This window comes from Rhincodon typus, chromosome 6 (assembly GCF_021869965.1).
Source record: "Rhincodon typus isolate 14 chromosome 6, sRhiTyp1.1, whole genome shotgun sequence".
Classification (NCBI taxonomy): Eukaryota; Metazoa; Chordata; class Chondrichthyes; order Orectolobiformes; family Rhincodontidae; genus Rhincodon; species Rhincodon typus.
The window spans coordinates 91433233-91451349 of record NC_063337.1 but is presented as its reverse complement, the minus strand read 5'-3'; the positions used below and the strand labels follow the sequence as shown (position 1 = coordinate 91451349).

General features: G+C 38.5%; 1 protein-coding gene and 1 long non-coding RNA gene across 2 annotated transcripts; one reads left to right on the top strand and one right to left on the bottom strand.

Annotated features, from left to right (window-relative positions):
- The first annotated feature begins 635 nt into the window (after positions 1-635).
- On the top strand, positions 636-12046 carry LOC125483290 (FERM, ARHGEF and pleckstrin domain-containing protein 1-like). Its single transcript, XM_048597806.1, has 4 exons — positions 636-860; positions 7511-7618; positions 9974-10125; positions 10392-12046. Exons 1-4 carry the CDS (start codon positions 651-653, stop codon positions 10471-10473), a joined length of 552 nt encoding a protein of 183 aa, XP_048453763.1. The 5' UTR covers positions 636-650; the 3' UTR covers positions 10474-12046.
- A 1313-nt stretch (positions 12047-13359) lies between these two features.
- On the bottom strand, positions 13360-18041 carry LOC125483289. The gene is made up of 2 exons (XR_007262254.1): positions 15319-18041; positions 13360-14412 (listed from the first exon to the last, which is right to left on the bottom strand). It is a non-coding gene; the product is annotated as an uncharacterized LOC125483289 (long non-coding RNA).
- Between the last annotated feature and the right edge of the window lie 76 nt (positions 18042-18117).

The window sequence follows — 18117 nt, the reverse complement described above, 5'->3', positions numbered from 1 at the left end:
TGGAAAACTTAACAGAATAATAGATTATTTAACTACTAAACAGTAGCTGTTCCAATATAGTAACATCCCATAAACACACCCTTGGCAAAGCCAAAGTCAATAAAATAGATTGTCTCACACGCAATTCTAGCTGCGCAGGAGGAAAAACATCAAGAGAAAGCTTTGAGAGACAGAGTAGCAGGGGGAGATGTACTGTAGCTTCCAACCCTGTTTAGACCCCTAGCAACAACTACTGAAAGCTAAAACTAAAAAGTCCTGGTTCTGAGGCAACTTGACTACACCATTCAGGCTGCTTCTATTGTTCCAAAAAACCAAAACAAAGTGCACCTCTTAAGGCCAAAGTATTATCACAAGAGGAAGTCACTTCTTTAGTAATTTAAAATCCATATTCTTAAAAAAATAAAGAATCGTTGTCCTGCTTTGAAGACTTTGAAGTTATTTTGTGTTTCAGCCTGTAGTTTAGGTACAATCCAAACCAATCTTCAGGATAACATTGCTCACACTGTACCTGACCAAACCAAGTAGGTATACCTTCTTTCTGAATTTTGTGTGTTTTGTGATAATGTGTCTGCAAGGCCCTCTCATCATTTTCTTTCCTTGATTATAAATGTTACTGGTTGATTCAGCCTAGGAATTGAAAAGATCGCTGGATGTTTGTTGATTTTTTTTTAAAGGACTTTTCGATCAATTCTTTAGAATCGCCTGACGAGACATCTGTAGAGCATGAATCTGAAGATGATCTAAGTGCCTCAAGGACTTCTCTTGAGAGACAATCACCCCATCGTGGCAATACCACAATGCACGTTTGCTGGCACAGAAATACTAGTGTTTCAATGGTGGATTATAGCATTGCTGTGGAGGTACATGCCATCTCAAAATAAAACTGTACATCTGACTCTCTCTTGACAGTGTGGCACATACAGATTTCTATTTTAATAAAATCAATGAATTCCATGGCCATTCAATAAATCCTGTCTCCAACACCATGCTTTCAAAGTTCCGATGAGCAATGGGGTCCAGGCTTAAGATATTGGGGTGGAAATTTGATTGAATAGAAATATTCAAAAAAGGTAGGAGGGTTGGTGACACAGATTTGAGGCTATTGGCAAAAGAAGCAGAGGAGTGGATGAGAAATACTCGCATGCAATGAGTTGTGGTCTGGTGTGTGCTTTCTGAATGGAAGACGGTTCGTGAGGGCATTTCAGAAAGGAATTAGATAAATGCCTGGTAAGGAAAAGATTTTGCAAGTCCCCAGGGAAAGAACAGGGTATAGGTCTGAAGTGTATACTCTTCACAGGAGCCAGCACAGACTTGGTGATTTGTAGGCCTTCTCCTGAGCTAAAATGCTTGATTCTGTCATCCTCCATCTCAATCACATTTCTGGCAAGGTAACATTTAGCAGACAGGGAATAGCTTATCAGAATTTTCCAGCCAAGAACTTAGCATTATTTTAGAATAGATGTCTCCTTTTGTTTTGTATTGAATTGTCACCTGAGGTGACTCATGTTGACCAAACGACACTTGTTGTGTGGCAGCGATCAGCTCAAAATACTTGAATAGTGATGATGAGGTAGAATAGAAGGACAATTGATAAAGTTTCAAACATTATAAACATATGCCACAGACACTGAACTGCACCAGCCACATAAATGCTATGGTTTTACAGTAGGTCAGAGGCTTGGAATACTGTGGTGAATAACTTGCCTCATGACTCCCCACAGCCTGGCCACCCAATACAAGTTGGGAGTTGCATGAATATGTGCAGCTCCATCAACACTCCAGAAGCTCAGCACCATACAGGACCTAGCAACCCATACAATTCACCACCAGGAACTCATCCCCCACCTTAAACATTCACTCACCCGACCGTCGACTCACAGTGACAACAATGTGTACCATCTGTAAAATGCACTACAGCAACTCACACTGGCTCCTTTGGCAGCAACCTTCCAAATCTCTACTAACTAGAAGGGTAATAGCAGCAGATGCATGGGAACAACATCACCTAGAAGTTCCCCTCCGAGCCACACACCTTCCTGACTTGGAACTATGGCTTTGCTGTGGCTGAATCAAAATCCCGGAATTCCCTGATCTGCACTGTTGGTGTACGGGCACCATAATGACAGCAATGGTTCAGGAAGGCAGTTCACCAACCTATTCTCTAGTGCAACTGGAGATGGGTCATAAATGCTTGTCTTGCCAGTGATACCCACATCCCCAGATTGAACAAAAATCTAAACTTTGTTACTTGTCAGAATTTTTGAAGTTTGCAGTTGCTAAACCCAGAGTGGAAATATCCTGCATCGCCAGTATTGAGTCTGACGCAGAGCTGAAGGTGATTTTAAAAATGATTAGGAATAGCTTGGAAAAAAAGAAATTAACACAGCACGTGAAAGAAATAAATATGTTATGATGCAGTTTTCAGCTTGCTAAACATTAAACATTTCAATTGACCAAAACTGTTGGGGTTTACACAAAAGCAATATGTGGCACATACTGGAAATCTGAAATAAAAATATAAGTTGATTGAAGTGTTCAGTGGGTCAGGTGGAATCTGTGAAGAGAAATATAGTTAACATTTCAGATTGAGACAACTGTTTGAAAACTTGTCAACCTCAAACCAATTCAGTTTATTGGTCTGGGGACTTTTGTCTAAATGTGGGCAACCAGTCTTTCAGTTCCTCCTTCCTTTGATTTCGTTTCACCCTTGGGTTCGACCCATTCGAGCTTCATTTGGTCTTTCTGTCTAAGAAGCTTGTGGCACTATTGTGACAACAGACCTTTCCTGGTTATCTCAGTCTGAAACATTAACCTGCTCACCAGATACCCGTTGAGAAATTTCAGCATTTCTTCATTTTGTTTTTATTGATTTACTTTTGTGCAGTTAGAGAGGAGGGTATTTACGGCATTTTCTTTTACCGGTTTGAGTGCGGAGCACTCATGCATCCTCTAGACCTCAGTTTGTTTTTGTTTGAACAAACATCTTTGCCACTTAAACCAGTGGAAGTAAGTTTTCTGATCCAATGTGCTTAGCTTTAATAATTGACATCCCAGGGACCAAATAAACAGAGCAGGGAATATTGAATCTAGCTGGAAGAACTCACTTGGATCTTTACCTGTCTGAATAATCTGGTTTCTGTGGAATTCAGCTTGTGATTGACCTAATTTCCCCTTCTTTTGGGAAAACCCTCTCCTGCTTTCTGGAATCGCACTGGTGTACATTATTTGTGTCACATTTTATTTGTTTTTCCTGCACATTAGCAAAGTTAATCTCTCTGCCACCAAACATCTGAATGTCTTGTAGTCTTTAATATCATCCTTTCTTACGGCACCTCCTCCACAGTATTTCACCATTCCTGTCTCTTCTCTTCTCTAGCTAAACCAATATTACTTTAAGAATAATGTGACTACTTCTTTAAACAGAGAATATGCTATTTGCACATAAGGTCATTTTAAAAGGCTTCTGAAGTACCTGGTCCTCACTTAATTATCCAGAATGTTGTTCCATTTCTTTACTCTTCATCTGGAAAGAAAATTCTTGCTAAACAGCAACAACTTGCATTGACATTTCCCGAAGTGCTGCACAGGAGCATTGGCCGGGGTGGGGGTTGATTAGCTCAGTTGGCTGGATGCAGAGTGACGCCAATAGCACAAGTTCAATTCCCGCACCAGCTGAAGTTACCGTGCAGATCCCACCTTTAAAAATCCTTAACTTTCGCCTAAGGTACAGCGACCCTTAGGTTAACTTGCCACCTGTTGTCTCTTTCAGAGAGAGTAGCCCTTTGGGACTACGGCAACTCGATCTTTACCTTTTGTAAAACAAGGTATGACATTGAGTCACACAGCAGATATTAGTTCAGACGATCAAACGTTTGGTCATTGAGGTAGATTTGGAGCCGCATCTTAAAGGAGGAAAATGAAGCAAAGAAATGGAGAGGTTGAAGGCAGAAAAGATCAGGTTTAGGTCTTGGGCAAATGAAGGCATGGCCACCAATTGTGGACCAGTTTAAAATTTGGAATATTCAAGAGATCAGAATTAGAGGAGTAGAGGCATTTCGGAAGTTAGTAGGGTTGGAGGAGATTACAGCGATATGGAGGATAGAGCCCTTGGATGGAACTGAAAATGAGGAGAATGTTAAAATCAAAATGGAGCCAGTCTAGATGATTGCCAAGACACCTTTCTTACGGCAAAAATGTGACGACAGACTCTTGGTCCAAGTATCACACTATCTTTAAGTATAACCTGTTTCCTGTCCAAATTTGTATTCAAGCTGATGTCTGTCATGCTTAGGTGCTCAAAATTGTCACTGTTGGTTTTAACAGGTGTAATATTTAAAACATTTTTGGCATATCCTTGAATGCCACAAACACAATGGGAATGTTACCCATTTAACATGGTAGCTAAAGAATTAGGATAAGAATTGGACATGTATTTGCTGATGTTGGTAGGTTGACCTGATACAGATGGGTAGCATAGAATTGCTTTTACTTGTGGATAAAAGACCTAAACTATGTCATAATTATAAATATTATAACTATATATTAAATTATAATTATAAATATAAGGTAATATTCATTAATATTCCCAATCAGGAAACATTTTCTTACTAGACAGTGATGAGAATTTGAGATGAAGAGTATGTATGTATTTAAGGGGAAGCTGTATAAGCACACAAGATAGAAATAGAGGAATAGAATAATATGCTGATCAGAGTCAGAGAAGAGTGGAGAAAGAACACTCGTGTGGAACATAAACACAAGTTAAACCAAATGGTCTGTTTCTGTGCCGTAACATTGCTAAATAACATTTGTTGGCATAAATTTTGTGCATGGCACAGATCTAGCAACTTATGTGCGACAAATAATTGATGTGGCCATTTAGTATCTTGTTCCAAAAAAGAATTGCATAGACAGATTAAAATCTTGTGATAAACCCTTAAGGTAAAATTGGTTTGGCTCCTATTTAAAGCATTTTATTTTTCAGGCATCCTTTCAAGATCTAACTCGTCTTGTTGCACAGGTGGAGATGTTTGTGTGGAAATTATAAATAAGGTTGCCAACTCTGTTTGACCATATTCCTGGAGGTGTTTTTACATGGCCTCCTGACCTCCTCCACCCACCATCTGAACTGACCAGCTAACACGTGACACCCAGCCTTCCCATGGCCAATCAAAATATGTGCCATCTCTTCCTCACCCATTGGATGATTCAGTAAAAATGGCTCTTCTTGTCCATTTCCAATGGGCTTTCTTTAAATGAAATAAGCAAATGATTTCAAAGAAACGTTTGTCTAAAAAAAAGACACCAATATTTGTTTTCCCCTTCAGGCAACTTCAGGACAACTCTAGAGTGTTGGCAACCCAATTTGCAACTCACAAAGCTGTTTGTCTTCTTACTCCCTACATCATTTACAGTCTGTCTGTCTTCTCTCCCTTTGTTCTCGTTGTCTTTCTGGTGTGATAGAAGAAGTCTCCACTGTTATTGATTCTGCTTCCTCTCTCCCCTCTGGACTGGTCAATAATCTCCGGCCTCTTACCATATCTCATGTCTGCTGGTATCGAGTGCAGAGTCTCTCCTTTTATGATTACATCAGGATTATTGAGGTAACAGTAACAATAAATTAAGCCGGCCAACTGCCGAGCACTTGGATTTAACAAACCGGGGTGCAATTAAATGGCAAAATCTTTTGTTCTGCTGGCTTTTGAAACATGCTGTAATAGCTTACGCTGTCAAAACACAACTGGAAGCTCAATAACAGAGTCAGGCTGAATTGAAATTTCCTACTAATTAATTTTGAATTTTAGCAAGAGGCCGGATATAGGTTTTTGGAAATGCAAGGAATTTAAATTTAGTGTTGTTTCATGAAATGGAAGCAGCATTTTATTTTATGGACTATTTGCTGATATTAATCATAATTTGCCTGTCTAGGCTTACATTAATATAGTGCCTTGAATGTAATAGAATACTCATAGGTACTTCACTGGAGCATTATAAAACAAAGTATCACATCAGGCCACAAAGGAGGTGATAGAACAAATGGTAGAAGTTTGATCAAAGAAGTAGGTTTCCAAGATATGCCTTAAAGGAGAAAACTGAAGTAGATGAGCTAAAACGTGTATCAAGGTGGTTCTAGAGCTTGGGCCTTGTGATTCAAAGATCAATTTAAGTAAGTTACTTGAGGATTCTCACTGACTTAAGGAGGTAAATCACCCTTCGTTATATTTTTCTAGGAGTTTGATTTGTTTCTGCAAACATGATGAACAGTTCAACTTATAGTGGTTAAAAGTTGCAATATTGTGAAATTTTAAAATGTTAAGTGCCCTATTTGGCACAAACACATTTACGCCATCTTATACCACGATAAATGGGCCCTTAGAACCTTAAATGAGAAAACAGGATAACTTCATAAGGATTTCAAAACTCCACTGACTCCTGGCAACAACATGTAATAGAACAGTGTAATCTAGTTAAAAACATCTTTCCTTTAGTTTCCTTCAGTTAAATGTTGTGAAGTCATAGAATCTTACAGCACAAGACTGTTCAACCCAGTATGTCTATGCTAACTCTTTGAAAGAGCTTTCCACTTAGTCCCAATCTCCTCTCTTCTTCCTTAATTCTGCAGTTGCCTCTCCTTCAGGTATTTATTGAATTCCCTTTTGAATGTTATTATTGAATCTTCTTCCACTGTCCTTTCAGGCAGGATATTCCAGATCATTGTAGCCTAAAAAGAAAACCTCTTTCTCTCTCTTCTGTTCTTTTGCTACTTATTTTAAATGCATGCCCATTGGTTTCTGTCTGTCCTGTCATTAGAACCAATTTATCTCTGTTTATTGTATCAGAGCTCCTCATAATATAGAAGATCACTGTTAAGTCTTCCATGAATTTTCTCTGGTCTAAAAAGGAAATTCCCAATGGATGAGTATTATATATGTTTGTTTCTTTTCCCTTTCCTATTCCCTGTCACCATCCTTAGCTATTTCATAAACTACTGGCAATATCCTGTCAGTAAGATGATGCCAATGAGTGGATACTGGATGGTGAAGGGAGAGAATTTGATATTTCTCCTTCCATTTTTATGGAGACATTAAGATTCCATTCCCTAGCCTCCCATAGCAACAATAGCACAAAATTGAATCTGAGGTTTTTACAGCCTAAGTTGTAGACTGTTGTGCGAAAGTAGTTCTCCTCGCAATGAATGCTCGTGCCTTCATTCGTAGGGTTGTCAAATCAGCCTGGGCATACTCCTGGAGGTTTCACTATATGATCCTTCTGCCTTCAACTGCCCCATTCCCACAATATCACTGAAAGAACTGTGGATGCTGTAAACATAGAAGATAAGAGCAGGATGAGGCCACTCGGTCCTTTGATCCTGCTCTGCCATTTTTGTAGTCCCTTTTTCAGAAATATTGAAGTTTTTTCCTTTGTGTGTAATATCTCTCTCGTGATCACTCTGTAATGTTATGTTTACTTTATGTCATCTTTAATATTCTTTGATGTCCTCCTGCCTCAGAATCAGCTCTCTGGAAACCTGTTGAGGAAATTCAAAAACAGCAACGGCTGGCAAAAGCTTTGGGTGGTTTTTACCAATTTCTGCCTCTTTTTCTACAAATCGCATCAGGTGAGTCACATGCCAGAACTATTTGAGGGGTTAAATGTTGTAAATTTGAGGACATTAGCTTGATATACTACTTTGCACTATTAAAATTACATTGTTGGCTTTGAGATATTATTTTGGAATTATTTACATATAACACAAATTGAAAAATTTTGAAGCACACGGCAATATACAATCCCATTAATTTCTCCAGAAACTTCCTTTGTAGTACTCACACCAGAGAGAATTATCTTTCAAATTTATAGGGCTTACTTAAACTAAGGCTTCAGTTTTCCAACTTGAGAAACTTCCTGGAGCCTTCATAAAACTGATTTTAGACTTTCTCAGCTTCAAGTAACCCCTTCAGGATTTTACCCAAACACTTGTAATCCGGAACTGTTAAACAAAATTTCTTACACTGAGGTAATCTTTTTCTTAACAGTCCTAATTACCTCCCTTTCTTGGGTTTTACACATCCAACTTCAGCCTAGACTTCTGCAAGATGTTGCAACCTGAAACTAAAATGCTTTTTTCCGACCTGAGTGTTATCCCTAAGCTTAAAACAAAACTCCAGAATCGTCTGTCTGAAATTTTTTCAATGTTTTGTTTGCTTAAATATTATCGTCTTCCAAATAGTGCCAAGAGATCTTTTACATTCACCTGAGAGAGCTTACAGGATCTATCTTATCCAAAAAACAGGATTATCTCTTCATGGCAATACAAACCAGCAAGGAAACTCAATCCGATGAGTTTTTATTTGTTCATGAGTAGAAATGAATGTTAACTATTGCCTGCGGACAAACAGAATTTAAAAAATGTCTGTCTTTGTCCAATTGTGTTTCTGATTGTCATGCATCATGGGAAGGCAGAAAGCATTACACTTTTGTTTTATTTGTTTCTCACACTCCTCTCGCCCCTCCTTCTCTTTTTGTTTTATTCTTCTTCCCAGTTTAGTCTCTTCCCACAAAATGTAAACTTCGGATTTATTCAACGGAATGCTCTAAGCAACAGGAGCCAGGCCTTTTTGTGTGTGTGTGTGTGTATGTGTGTGCGTGCTGAAAATCTACCTTCACTGGGAAACCGACTGTCATCAGGTTTTCCCGGGAGTGGGGCTTTAGTTGTTATGGAGATGGGTTTTCCTCTGGTTGGGGCTGAGTGCAGATGGCTTTCAGATACCGAAGGTAGCTGTCCCTCAGGCTGTCGGGTTTGCCGAGCCCATCATTGCACCATAGGGAAGCAAAATATTATGGTGGAGCTGGTATCCGGACACCCAGGGGGGGCAGGGGTAAAGTTCTCTTCTCGAGATTACTTAATGGCAAGAGGAGGGCATGTAGTCATGTACTAGGGACATCCCTCTGTTTGGCATTAGCTCCCTCTGGCTCCAATTCTTCCCCTGGTGAGATGTCCCCTTCCAACATCTTGCTGTCCTCAACATGCACGTGCTCTGAGGGGTTGGTGGTGGTGCGTGTGCTTGATGAACACATCAGGCACCATAAAGACCCCTGCAAGAGGCTACTGCAGAGTATCAGCAGGTCACAGCAAACACTGGACCCAGTGCCCTCAAAGCCCATCATACCCAATCACTTCTAAACCAGATGTGTTGTCCAGCATCAGTAAAGAGGGCATCTGTCATCTGGGTGATGTACGATGCGTAATCTGCCTGTGAGAAACTGGGAGGGCTCCACTGATGAGGGCACACAATAGTGACCACCTGTCGAAAGAAAGAGTCACTGTCTCCTTTGCAGTTATCCTTAGCCATCTACAGGTCTGTACACGTCTGCCTGTATTCAGGGTTGTGCCTCCTTCCTTATACACCTGACCCCTTCTCGGGCCCCTCCAATACCCAGCTCTCTGCCTTTCCCGTACGGCTGCTGTGCTCCTCATTCCCAGTGGCATTGATTTCTGAAAGTGCAGTATCCGTTTCCTTGTGCAGCCTTCTTGAGAGCCAGTTTGTGAAGGATGGAATGAGAACCAATCTTTACTTAGCTATGTTCTCAGTGGACCATTACACGTGTGTCTCTCCTAATGTAGAAGTCCCACAGTGTCTGTATTTCTGATGACACCTTGAACTTAAACTTCAAATGTCCATTAACCTTTGAAAAACATTTTTACTTTCCTTTTAATTGGTCTCATTATTGGTTCAGACATGAACTTATCCCCTTGGGCTGCCCTTGGGGGAAGAAGGAGGGCAGAACACAAGGTGAGCTCGCACTTTTGGCCTTGTGATGTCACACCTACTTTTTTTAAAACCAGCTGCTTCCACTTGAATCCAGCCCATGTTTTGCAAATAGTAAAGTTGCATTCAGTGATGTTTTATTTGTTGCCCTGTGGAAAATGTTGCATGCACTGTCTGTGACTACCCTGTGGACTTTTCCTTAGGACAATCATCCACTAGCAAGCTTGCCATTGCTGGGCTATTCCGTCACCATTCCTGCAGAGTCTGACAATATCCACAAGGACTATGTCTTCAAGTTACAGTTCAAGTCGCACGTATATTTCTTCAGGGCTGAAAGCGAATATACATTTGAAAGGTGAGGCTTTCCTGTTGAAATTTTGAAAGAGGGTCATTTGTCACTTATGATGCATTTGACCGTAGCTTATCTCTAACTCAAATCTATCTGAACATATTGCAGGGCTTCAGGCATGCCATTTATTCTATTGATTCTAGTTGAACATTTATGTCCTAACTCCTGTACAATGTCTTAAAGCAATTTTACTGTTATAAAGGCACTGTATAAATCCAATTGCTGTTTATTATGCACATTTTTACTTTCATGTGTCACTTTCCTCTTCACAGATGGATGGAAGTGATAAGAAGTGCTACCAGTTCAGCCACCCGTACTCGCCTTTTAAGCCGCAAGGAATCTCATGCCTACTGATCACAAGGGGAGGAAGCCCTTTTTAAACCAGATTCAGTCATCACACAGCTTTTTGAGCGGAATCCTTTCTGAAAAGCTTATTGAATAACTAAACCACCATGCCAATATTGCAATTCAATCTATTTTAGGATTACAAAAATAAATCAAAATGTGCATTTTTTTTTTCTGCTGCCCCTGCCCAGCAAACCTCACTTTATTCCAAAATGGGGCCAAAAATATGTTCTGCCCAGAGTTAACTGAGTTTATGTATCACCAATATTGTGTAAAGCTTAGACCTGAACAGGAGAATTTGAAAAAAATGCATATCTAATTCAACCCTGGGATTTCAGTTTTCTGAAAATCTAATGCAAGCATAAACCATATTTGACAAACTAATCACTGGTACTGTATGCATTTTAAAGGATTCAACTGTATTGTAGGTGTGGCACTAATGTTTTGAATTGATTGTGATTTACAATTCTTTAGTCTAAGACAATTTAGGTACTGATTAATACAGACTTTGACAATCAATACCGTTGCTTTGGAATAAGTTTATCTTTGTCATCGCTTTGATTCAAAGAATCTCTCAACTTTACAAAAGCCCAAGGTGTTACACACACAAATGACTTGAATTACTCCAGACACTCCACTGAAGATAATTTTTCTGACAATGTGAAATTGTTGCCATATCTTCGGGTTCAGTTCCAATCCGATTCTTGCAAACGAAAATTAAACCTGGCTAAAAGAAGCTGGGTAGCCATTTGTAAAATTCTACAATTTTCACTTACTAAATTCCTGTTATCACAAGTTGGACTTTTGAGAACAAATTATCCCATTATTACCAAAAGTATACATACATTCATGGTAGAGATTACAACCGAGTAATCTAATATACCTTGGAATCCAGACTCTTAAATATCCCCTAGTCCTGTTATTTATACTCTATCCATTCAACCACATGGGATAACTGATATGATATTCTGAAGCATTCCACCTAGTTTTATGATTTCAGTGCACTGGGAACAATAGCTAACCCTTCAATTGGGTAACAGCATATCATTGAGTACTCTTGCCCCTTTGCCACCACACATCCAACTACCCCAGCCCCCAGCCAGAAAACAACTATAGTGTGGAAAGTGGAACAGGATCCAAGTTGAACCAACAGTGCTCCAAGCATAGAGCCACCAACTTGTTCATGTTTGGTCTGGGGCAGAATTTGACTTGCCTCAACTCTCATATTTCAGAAGTAAATTTCTTATGTGAAATAAAATTAAATATCTAACCTTGTGAAAGCCAGTACTGAATGATGAATTTGACATGTTGGAACTTTTTTTTAAATAAATATCTAATAGGTACTTCTTTTGCGACAAAGACTCCATCAGGTAGGACTGCACTAAGTGAAATTAGCACAAAAGTGCAAAATAATTAAAGCAGCAGATAAGGGAATTGGAGATGGTTACATCAATATGTTTGTGTTAAGACCACGAAGTGCAATGCCACCATTAATGCCTACAACTGTTCCTGTTTTAGCATATTATTGATAACTTTTTTTAAAAATGGCCTGAACCATTTCAATAAACATTATAACTGACAAGTATTGTTGTAGTATCTAACATTTATGGATATCACATAATATGATCACTAGTAAATAATGTTTTATTTCCCTTACCTGAACTGCAAATGAAGTCAGCAGAATTCAGAGTTTTAGTATCAAATAAATTAGCGATTAGATTAATTGGAACAAAATCACTTTCTAGGATTGCTTCAAACTTTACTGTATTCAGTTCTTTGCAGGATCTGACACAAATGTATTGGTCGGAATGCTTCTTGTGCCATGTCCAATGTCATAAACAAAATAGCTAAAACATTCTCGTTAGAAGCCTCCAGTGAAAGAGTAAGAAACATGGTCAAATTGCAATTAAAAATCATGGTCCGCAAGAATCATTGTTCCATCAGCTTTGGGCAGCACAGTGGCTCAGTGGTAGGAACCCAGGTTCGATTCCACCCTCAGGCTGTGTGGAGTTTGCACGTTCTCTCCATGAGTGTGTGGGTTTCCACTGGGCGTTCTGGTTTCCTCTCACAGTCCAAAAATGTGCAGGTTAGCTGGTTTGGCCATGCTAAATTACCCATAGTGTTCAGGGATGTGTAGATTATGGTGCATTAGCCATAGGAAATGCAGGGGTAGAGGAATGGGCATGGGTCTGGGTGCGATGCTCTTCGGAGGGTCAGTGTAACAGTGTAAACTTGATGGGCCAAATGGCCTGTTTCCACACTGTAGGGATTCTGTATTCTGGTCTTATTATGTAGTTTGACTATTTAAAAGATGTTGGGGAAACAAAAGTGAGTGATAACTGTGCACTTGCTGTGCATTCCTGGTATTTCAGGAAAGATGGCACAGTGCATCCGCTGTCTCATGTGATTCAGAACATCCCACACCAATACTTCAAAATGCAGAGGAATTCTTTCCCTGAACCACAATTAATGTTTGTCTTATGACCAACATAACTAAAGTAGATTATATGGATGTTATATAAAAATGATAACATATAGCAAGTTTGTGGAAACTTGCTGTGTGTAATTAGTTGGCTGTAAAGTGTTTTTTCGGTGTCACTAGGTAAGGAAATACACTGCGTATCACAGTATTGATGCCAAAAGCTCAACGCTTCCTCCTTTCTGCAAATCCTGATGATGTGATATTCCAATGCATAAACCTATAGTGCCCTCTGATTGATTTATTGTTAAAATTTTAGAACAATGACTTTTATTTTCCACAAGCCTCTGTCCTCAGGTCTAAGCAGGGCAAGGCAGAAAGTATAGTATACCAACAAATAACATCATTCCCATTACTATATATGCTCTGTAAATCTTCTACAAGTATCTTGTTTTGAAGTAAACTAACTCTTTCCATCAGAATTCATGATTTATTTAAAATCACTTAAAAGCTTACAAGGAATTACAATACATTGTGTAATGACAGAAGCAAGGATTATATACAAGACTATAAACTGTCAGCAATGTTACATAAAATGAAATTTACACTTAATTAGCATCTTTAAGTATCCCGTCATTATTAAACATCTTAAAGGACAGATTTACTGCAATACTAGCTCTTTACACACACATATAAAAATATTGTCTTTTTAATTGAATCACTCCATACATTATACCTGTGTTTAAGAACATTTCCTGATGATCCTACTACTTTATTGCCATTTTATGCACAGAATATAATAATTACAGTTTCCTTTGATTGTGAAGAAATTGGAGTTAACGGGAGAGAATAGGTACAAAACTGTGACTCATGTACCATGTTTTCATTACTAAAAAGAAATTCTTTTAAAAGTGCAGCCAAATACACACAAACCAAAATAAGGATGTAATGACATTGGAAAGTGCAGCTCAAGACCACAAGAAAGAGCGCATAATGAGTCATGGCACTTGTTATGCAATCAGCGATAGCTTGAAGCTTATAATTAGTAGACAGTGCCGAATGTCACCTTTCTTCTTTAACTAACCAAACATATAGTGCAAACTAGTAGAAAATATCCACCTTAAAAAAAAATAACTTAAGATCAGAATGCTAACAGTACATTCAAGTTACTGAGATTTTCTGTTTAACAGGTTTTACATGAATGGATCTATAATCAGTACCTCAGTTATGACTATTCTGCAAATAGGAACTTTCAATTTAGCCAACCATTACTGGTCACAAGTGCATTTCTCTTTTAAACTAGATACAAAATCCAAAAATTGAGAAACATTTCTAAGTAGCAAATATGATCTCACATTTTAACTGACACTTCTGTTGACTGGACATATTCATAAAATGATACACCGTCAATTTAAAAAACAGATCAGCAAGAGTGCTTAACATGGGGTGGGAATGCCCAGCAAAACTGTGGTGAAATAATCTTATGCAGAATGAGTTGGCTGTCTGACTTAGCCAGTAAGCTTCACAACCTGTAACAAGAATACCAAACCCTAAATTGGAATGCAATCTTAACAGATTCAGCTGTCTGCTTATGACATGAAGACATTTTTAAAGCTACATTCTTAAAAAGGTACATAAAAGTATGATTGCATTTCTTTTTAACATGTTAGAATTGGGGCAAAGTGTAATATTTTAAAGTGCTGTATTTACAGAAAGAACAAGCTGCCTCATACTCTTGTACTTCACTGGTGTTTATATTGGCACAACTTTTAATATAAAGTTGCATTTCGGTCAGATTTCTAACTATCCCAGATCATTTAGAGCTGCATGAACAGCTTAGTGGCAATCACAAGGGACACTGCAAAACAAGGCTCTTTTCAGATACGCTGAATAGCTTGGAAAGCTTATTCTGCCACAGGTGTTTGATTAACAGCAGAAAATCTTCAGTAATCCCAAGTAGTAGCAGGTTCCGACACATATTTAAAATGTTTCAAGCACGTGATGGAGTAAAAGGTTTAATTACCAGTTATTCACAGAAATTCAAAGATTGCACTTGTGAGCTGCTAAAAGAATGCTATCAATATCAGCAACCTGAAGACTGTCTAAAACTCAACTTTCATTGTGTGCTGGAATTTCTAATATTCAAGTCATACAATTCTGAAGTATATCTCTTCATTAATGATGAAATAAAACAATGTACTGCTTATTCCTCAAATTTATTTAAATTCTAAGATAAATAATGGTGCAATTAAAACAAATCATAGGCATGCCTGCAGATTTAGATATTTCTCATCCACATCTTCATAACACCTCCCCATTCTAACAACACTCAACTTATCCCTTAGCTGTCACAATACAAGATATCAAACTTCACTTCCAGAATGGGTATAAGTAACTCTTCATAACAAATTTCAAAAACAAAGAACTATTCTTACCTTTGAACTTTGAGATCAGCACTAAGATTCACAGCTGACTGTTCTAACTGGTCATTCTATCAAAACAATATAGGATGACCTTTTAAAAATTTCTAGAGGAGGAGAAAGGTGAGGGGCTACCCATTAAAGATCTGTAAAGATCAAAGAGAGTATTCCCATATGCGAGGGACACAGAAACTAGCGACCGTCAATATACATATTCACTTAAAAAAAAAATCCAGTTAGGAATTCAGGAGAAACCTCTTTACCCAAAGAGTGTGGTACTCTCTACCATAGGGAGTGGTTGAGGAGAATAATAAGGATGCATTTAAGGGGAAGCTGAATAAATACAAGGGTGAAAGAAATACAAAGGTTATGCAGACAGACGGAGTAGTAAGGATAGGGAGGAGGTTACCATAGAGCATAAGCACTGGTGTGGATCAAATGGCCTGTTCCTATCCTGTAAATTAGCAGCAGTTGTAGGAGCCTTACAGTAGCAACTACGTAAATAGCAGTCACCCACACCAGGCCCTTAAGGCAGATCTGCGTTGTAATTCTGTTGCTTGTACATGTCTAAATGGCTAAGCTGTTGACTCAGAAAATCCTCCTCACGGATAGCAGGGGTAGGATTGGTCCAGATTCAACTAAAGGTCAGGGGAGAAATATCTGGGAGAATATTTCTGCCTGAATTTAACCATGCACTTGACACAGAACCCTGAGGACTCTGGGGATTGATGAGGCACTAACATCAAGTGACCTGCACTTGAAAGAACAACAATGTTGTGGCATTTTTTTTTCTGTATTAAACCATTCTAAAGAACAGACATGACTTCCACATTTTGAAAACAGATATATTCAACCATTCTTGATAACTTTGCTTTTCTGACATTAAGGACAAGGAATGAACGTAACAAGAGATAAAGCAAATCTTCCATTACCTGTAGTGTCACAAACAAGCTATTCTGTTTATTGTGCTTCTTTCTCAGAAACTTTCTTTAGCAAGGCAGATGACAATGAACTGGAGGCATGAAGAAAACTGACGGAGAACATTTCTTAATCTTGCAACCCATGGAAAATGTCATCTACAAGACATAGCATGTAAGCCTTGTGTTCACAGTTTGGGTTAAGTTAAACTTAACCCGTCCTCAGAAAACTAGCAAGGTCAGATTGCAACATTGCTTTCACAGCCTGTTCAGTCAAACTAGACCTTTGAAAGCAATCCCAGCACCAGGACTCTGATCTAACCAGACTGGCCTTCCTTTACACTGCAGTTCTAAGCTACAAAATCAGTTTCAGGTAGAACTCATTTCTTGTATTAGTTGAAAACTGTGCTTCTGCATTGATAAGTCACTAAGTATGAAAGCCTGTAGCTCTTCGGTTTGAGGGAAACTTTTCAGTAAAAGAGTGGGACAATAATGAGTCTCAACTTTTTGGCACACAAGAAATATGATTTGGCCTCTTTGTGATGACATTGTTGAGCTTCCAGGGTCTATTCCCCCTAAAAACCATACCTTCTGTCATTAACCTGTTGCAACTCTCTTATACAAGGTCTGTAAGGTTTGAAGCCACATGCTGGCACACACTTAGAAAAACAGAACAAACTAGCTTTCTGATACAGAAAATAGACTTTTGAGCTAACATGTTTAGAAATCAACAGTAACATTTTTGCAGAGGCTACCCAGTGGCAGCTCAGATCTCGACTGACTTGAAGGGGTCATCAGCAATCGTGCATTCAATAAAGATCTGATAAACTTTTTCTTAAAAGGGACAAAGATCATTCCTGTCGTAGAGTGGGAGGGGCACTTAACTTCAAAGAGCTTAATAAGAAGAAAAATGTGACAACCAGTTACTTTTAGTATTGTCTGGATTACCAGAGAAAGCAAATTAATGCCCAAAAAACCTTGACAGCAATGTTGTTCTGAATTTTTCCAGCACAGTGTAAATGTAACAGTGATGATGGCATTCAGCATTAATATTATCCAGATTTCAAGAAAGATATTTAATTTGGACCAATGTTTATATAAACTAACACGAAAGGTGATGGGGGGAAAGCATATTTTGATGACTTTGAGATGTGAGGTTTTCCAAATTGGGTATTAATTTTTCAAAAAAAAAAAAAATGGCCAGATCTTGAAAATGCTTAAAATAAATGTCACCTGAACATTAACTGAACCTTACAGGAAAGTTAGCAAAGCAATTGGCCCTTTCAGAGAATCACCACAAAACATTGTCTACATAAGCATTCAGTTGCTGCAATTTGTAAAATTCTGTCCTTAATGCACTCTCAGGGTTTTTATCTCAAGTAAAAATGACTCTATATACAAATATATACGAAGCAACAACTTCCTCTCCATCTCCCAGAAAAAATAAACCCATCAACTTAAAGCAGATACTTGATACAGGTGCTGCAGAGGTTTCAGTTCCCATATCTCAGTCCTAAACAGACAATTTGGGACTAAAAACAAAATCAATAGGCATTTCATCCTACTCAAAATTGTGCACTGTGACAGAAATTATTTTTAAAAAAGTTCCTTTAAGCAACAAATGATGGTTCCACTGAGAGACTTCATCTTTTGAAGTTGTATGTCCAGGGCAGGTACTGGTGCCTGGATAACCCTTACAAAGGTTATGGTAAAATGATCAGCCTGAGAGCACCTCCTCAATGCAGATGGCAACGACCAAACATTAACCTTCAGTTGGAAGTAGTAGCAGCCCCACTTAATGAATATCTGAAAGAAGAAGTATTAAAAATACTTTTCATTACAAGCAAATAAATAAAGAATATGATGATTGAAGGAGGTGGAGAGCAAAAGAAACACA

Bases quoted from the DNA above. Each gene is read 5' to 3' on its own strand.
- LOC125483290 (XM_048597806.1), top strand. From the start codon at position 651: ATGTTTGTTGATTTTTTTTTAAAGGACTTTTCGATCAATTCTTTAGAA. The intron at 7,619-9,973 runs GTGAGTCACATG...ACTTTTCCTTAG, and splicing joins TTTTCTACAAATCGCATCAG to GACAATCATCCACTAGCAAG. The intron at 10,126-10,391 runs GTGAGGCTTTCC...TCCTCTTCACAG, and splicing joins AGCGAATATACATTTGAAAG to ATGGATGGAAGTGATAAGAA.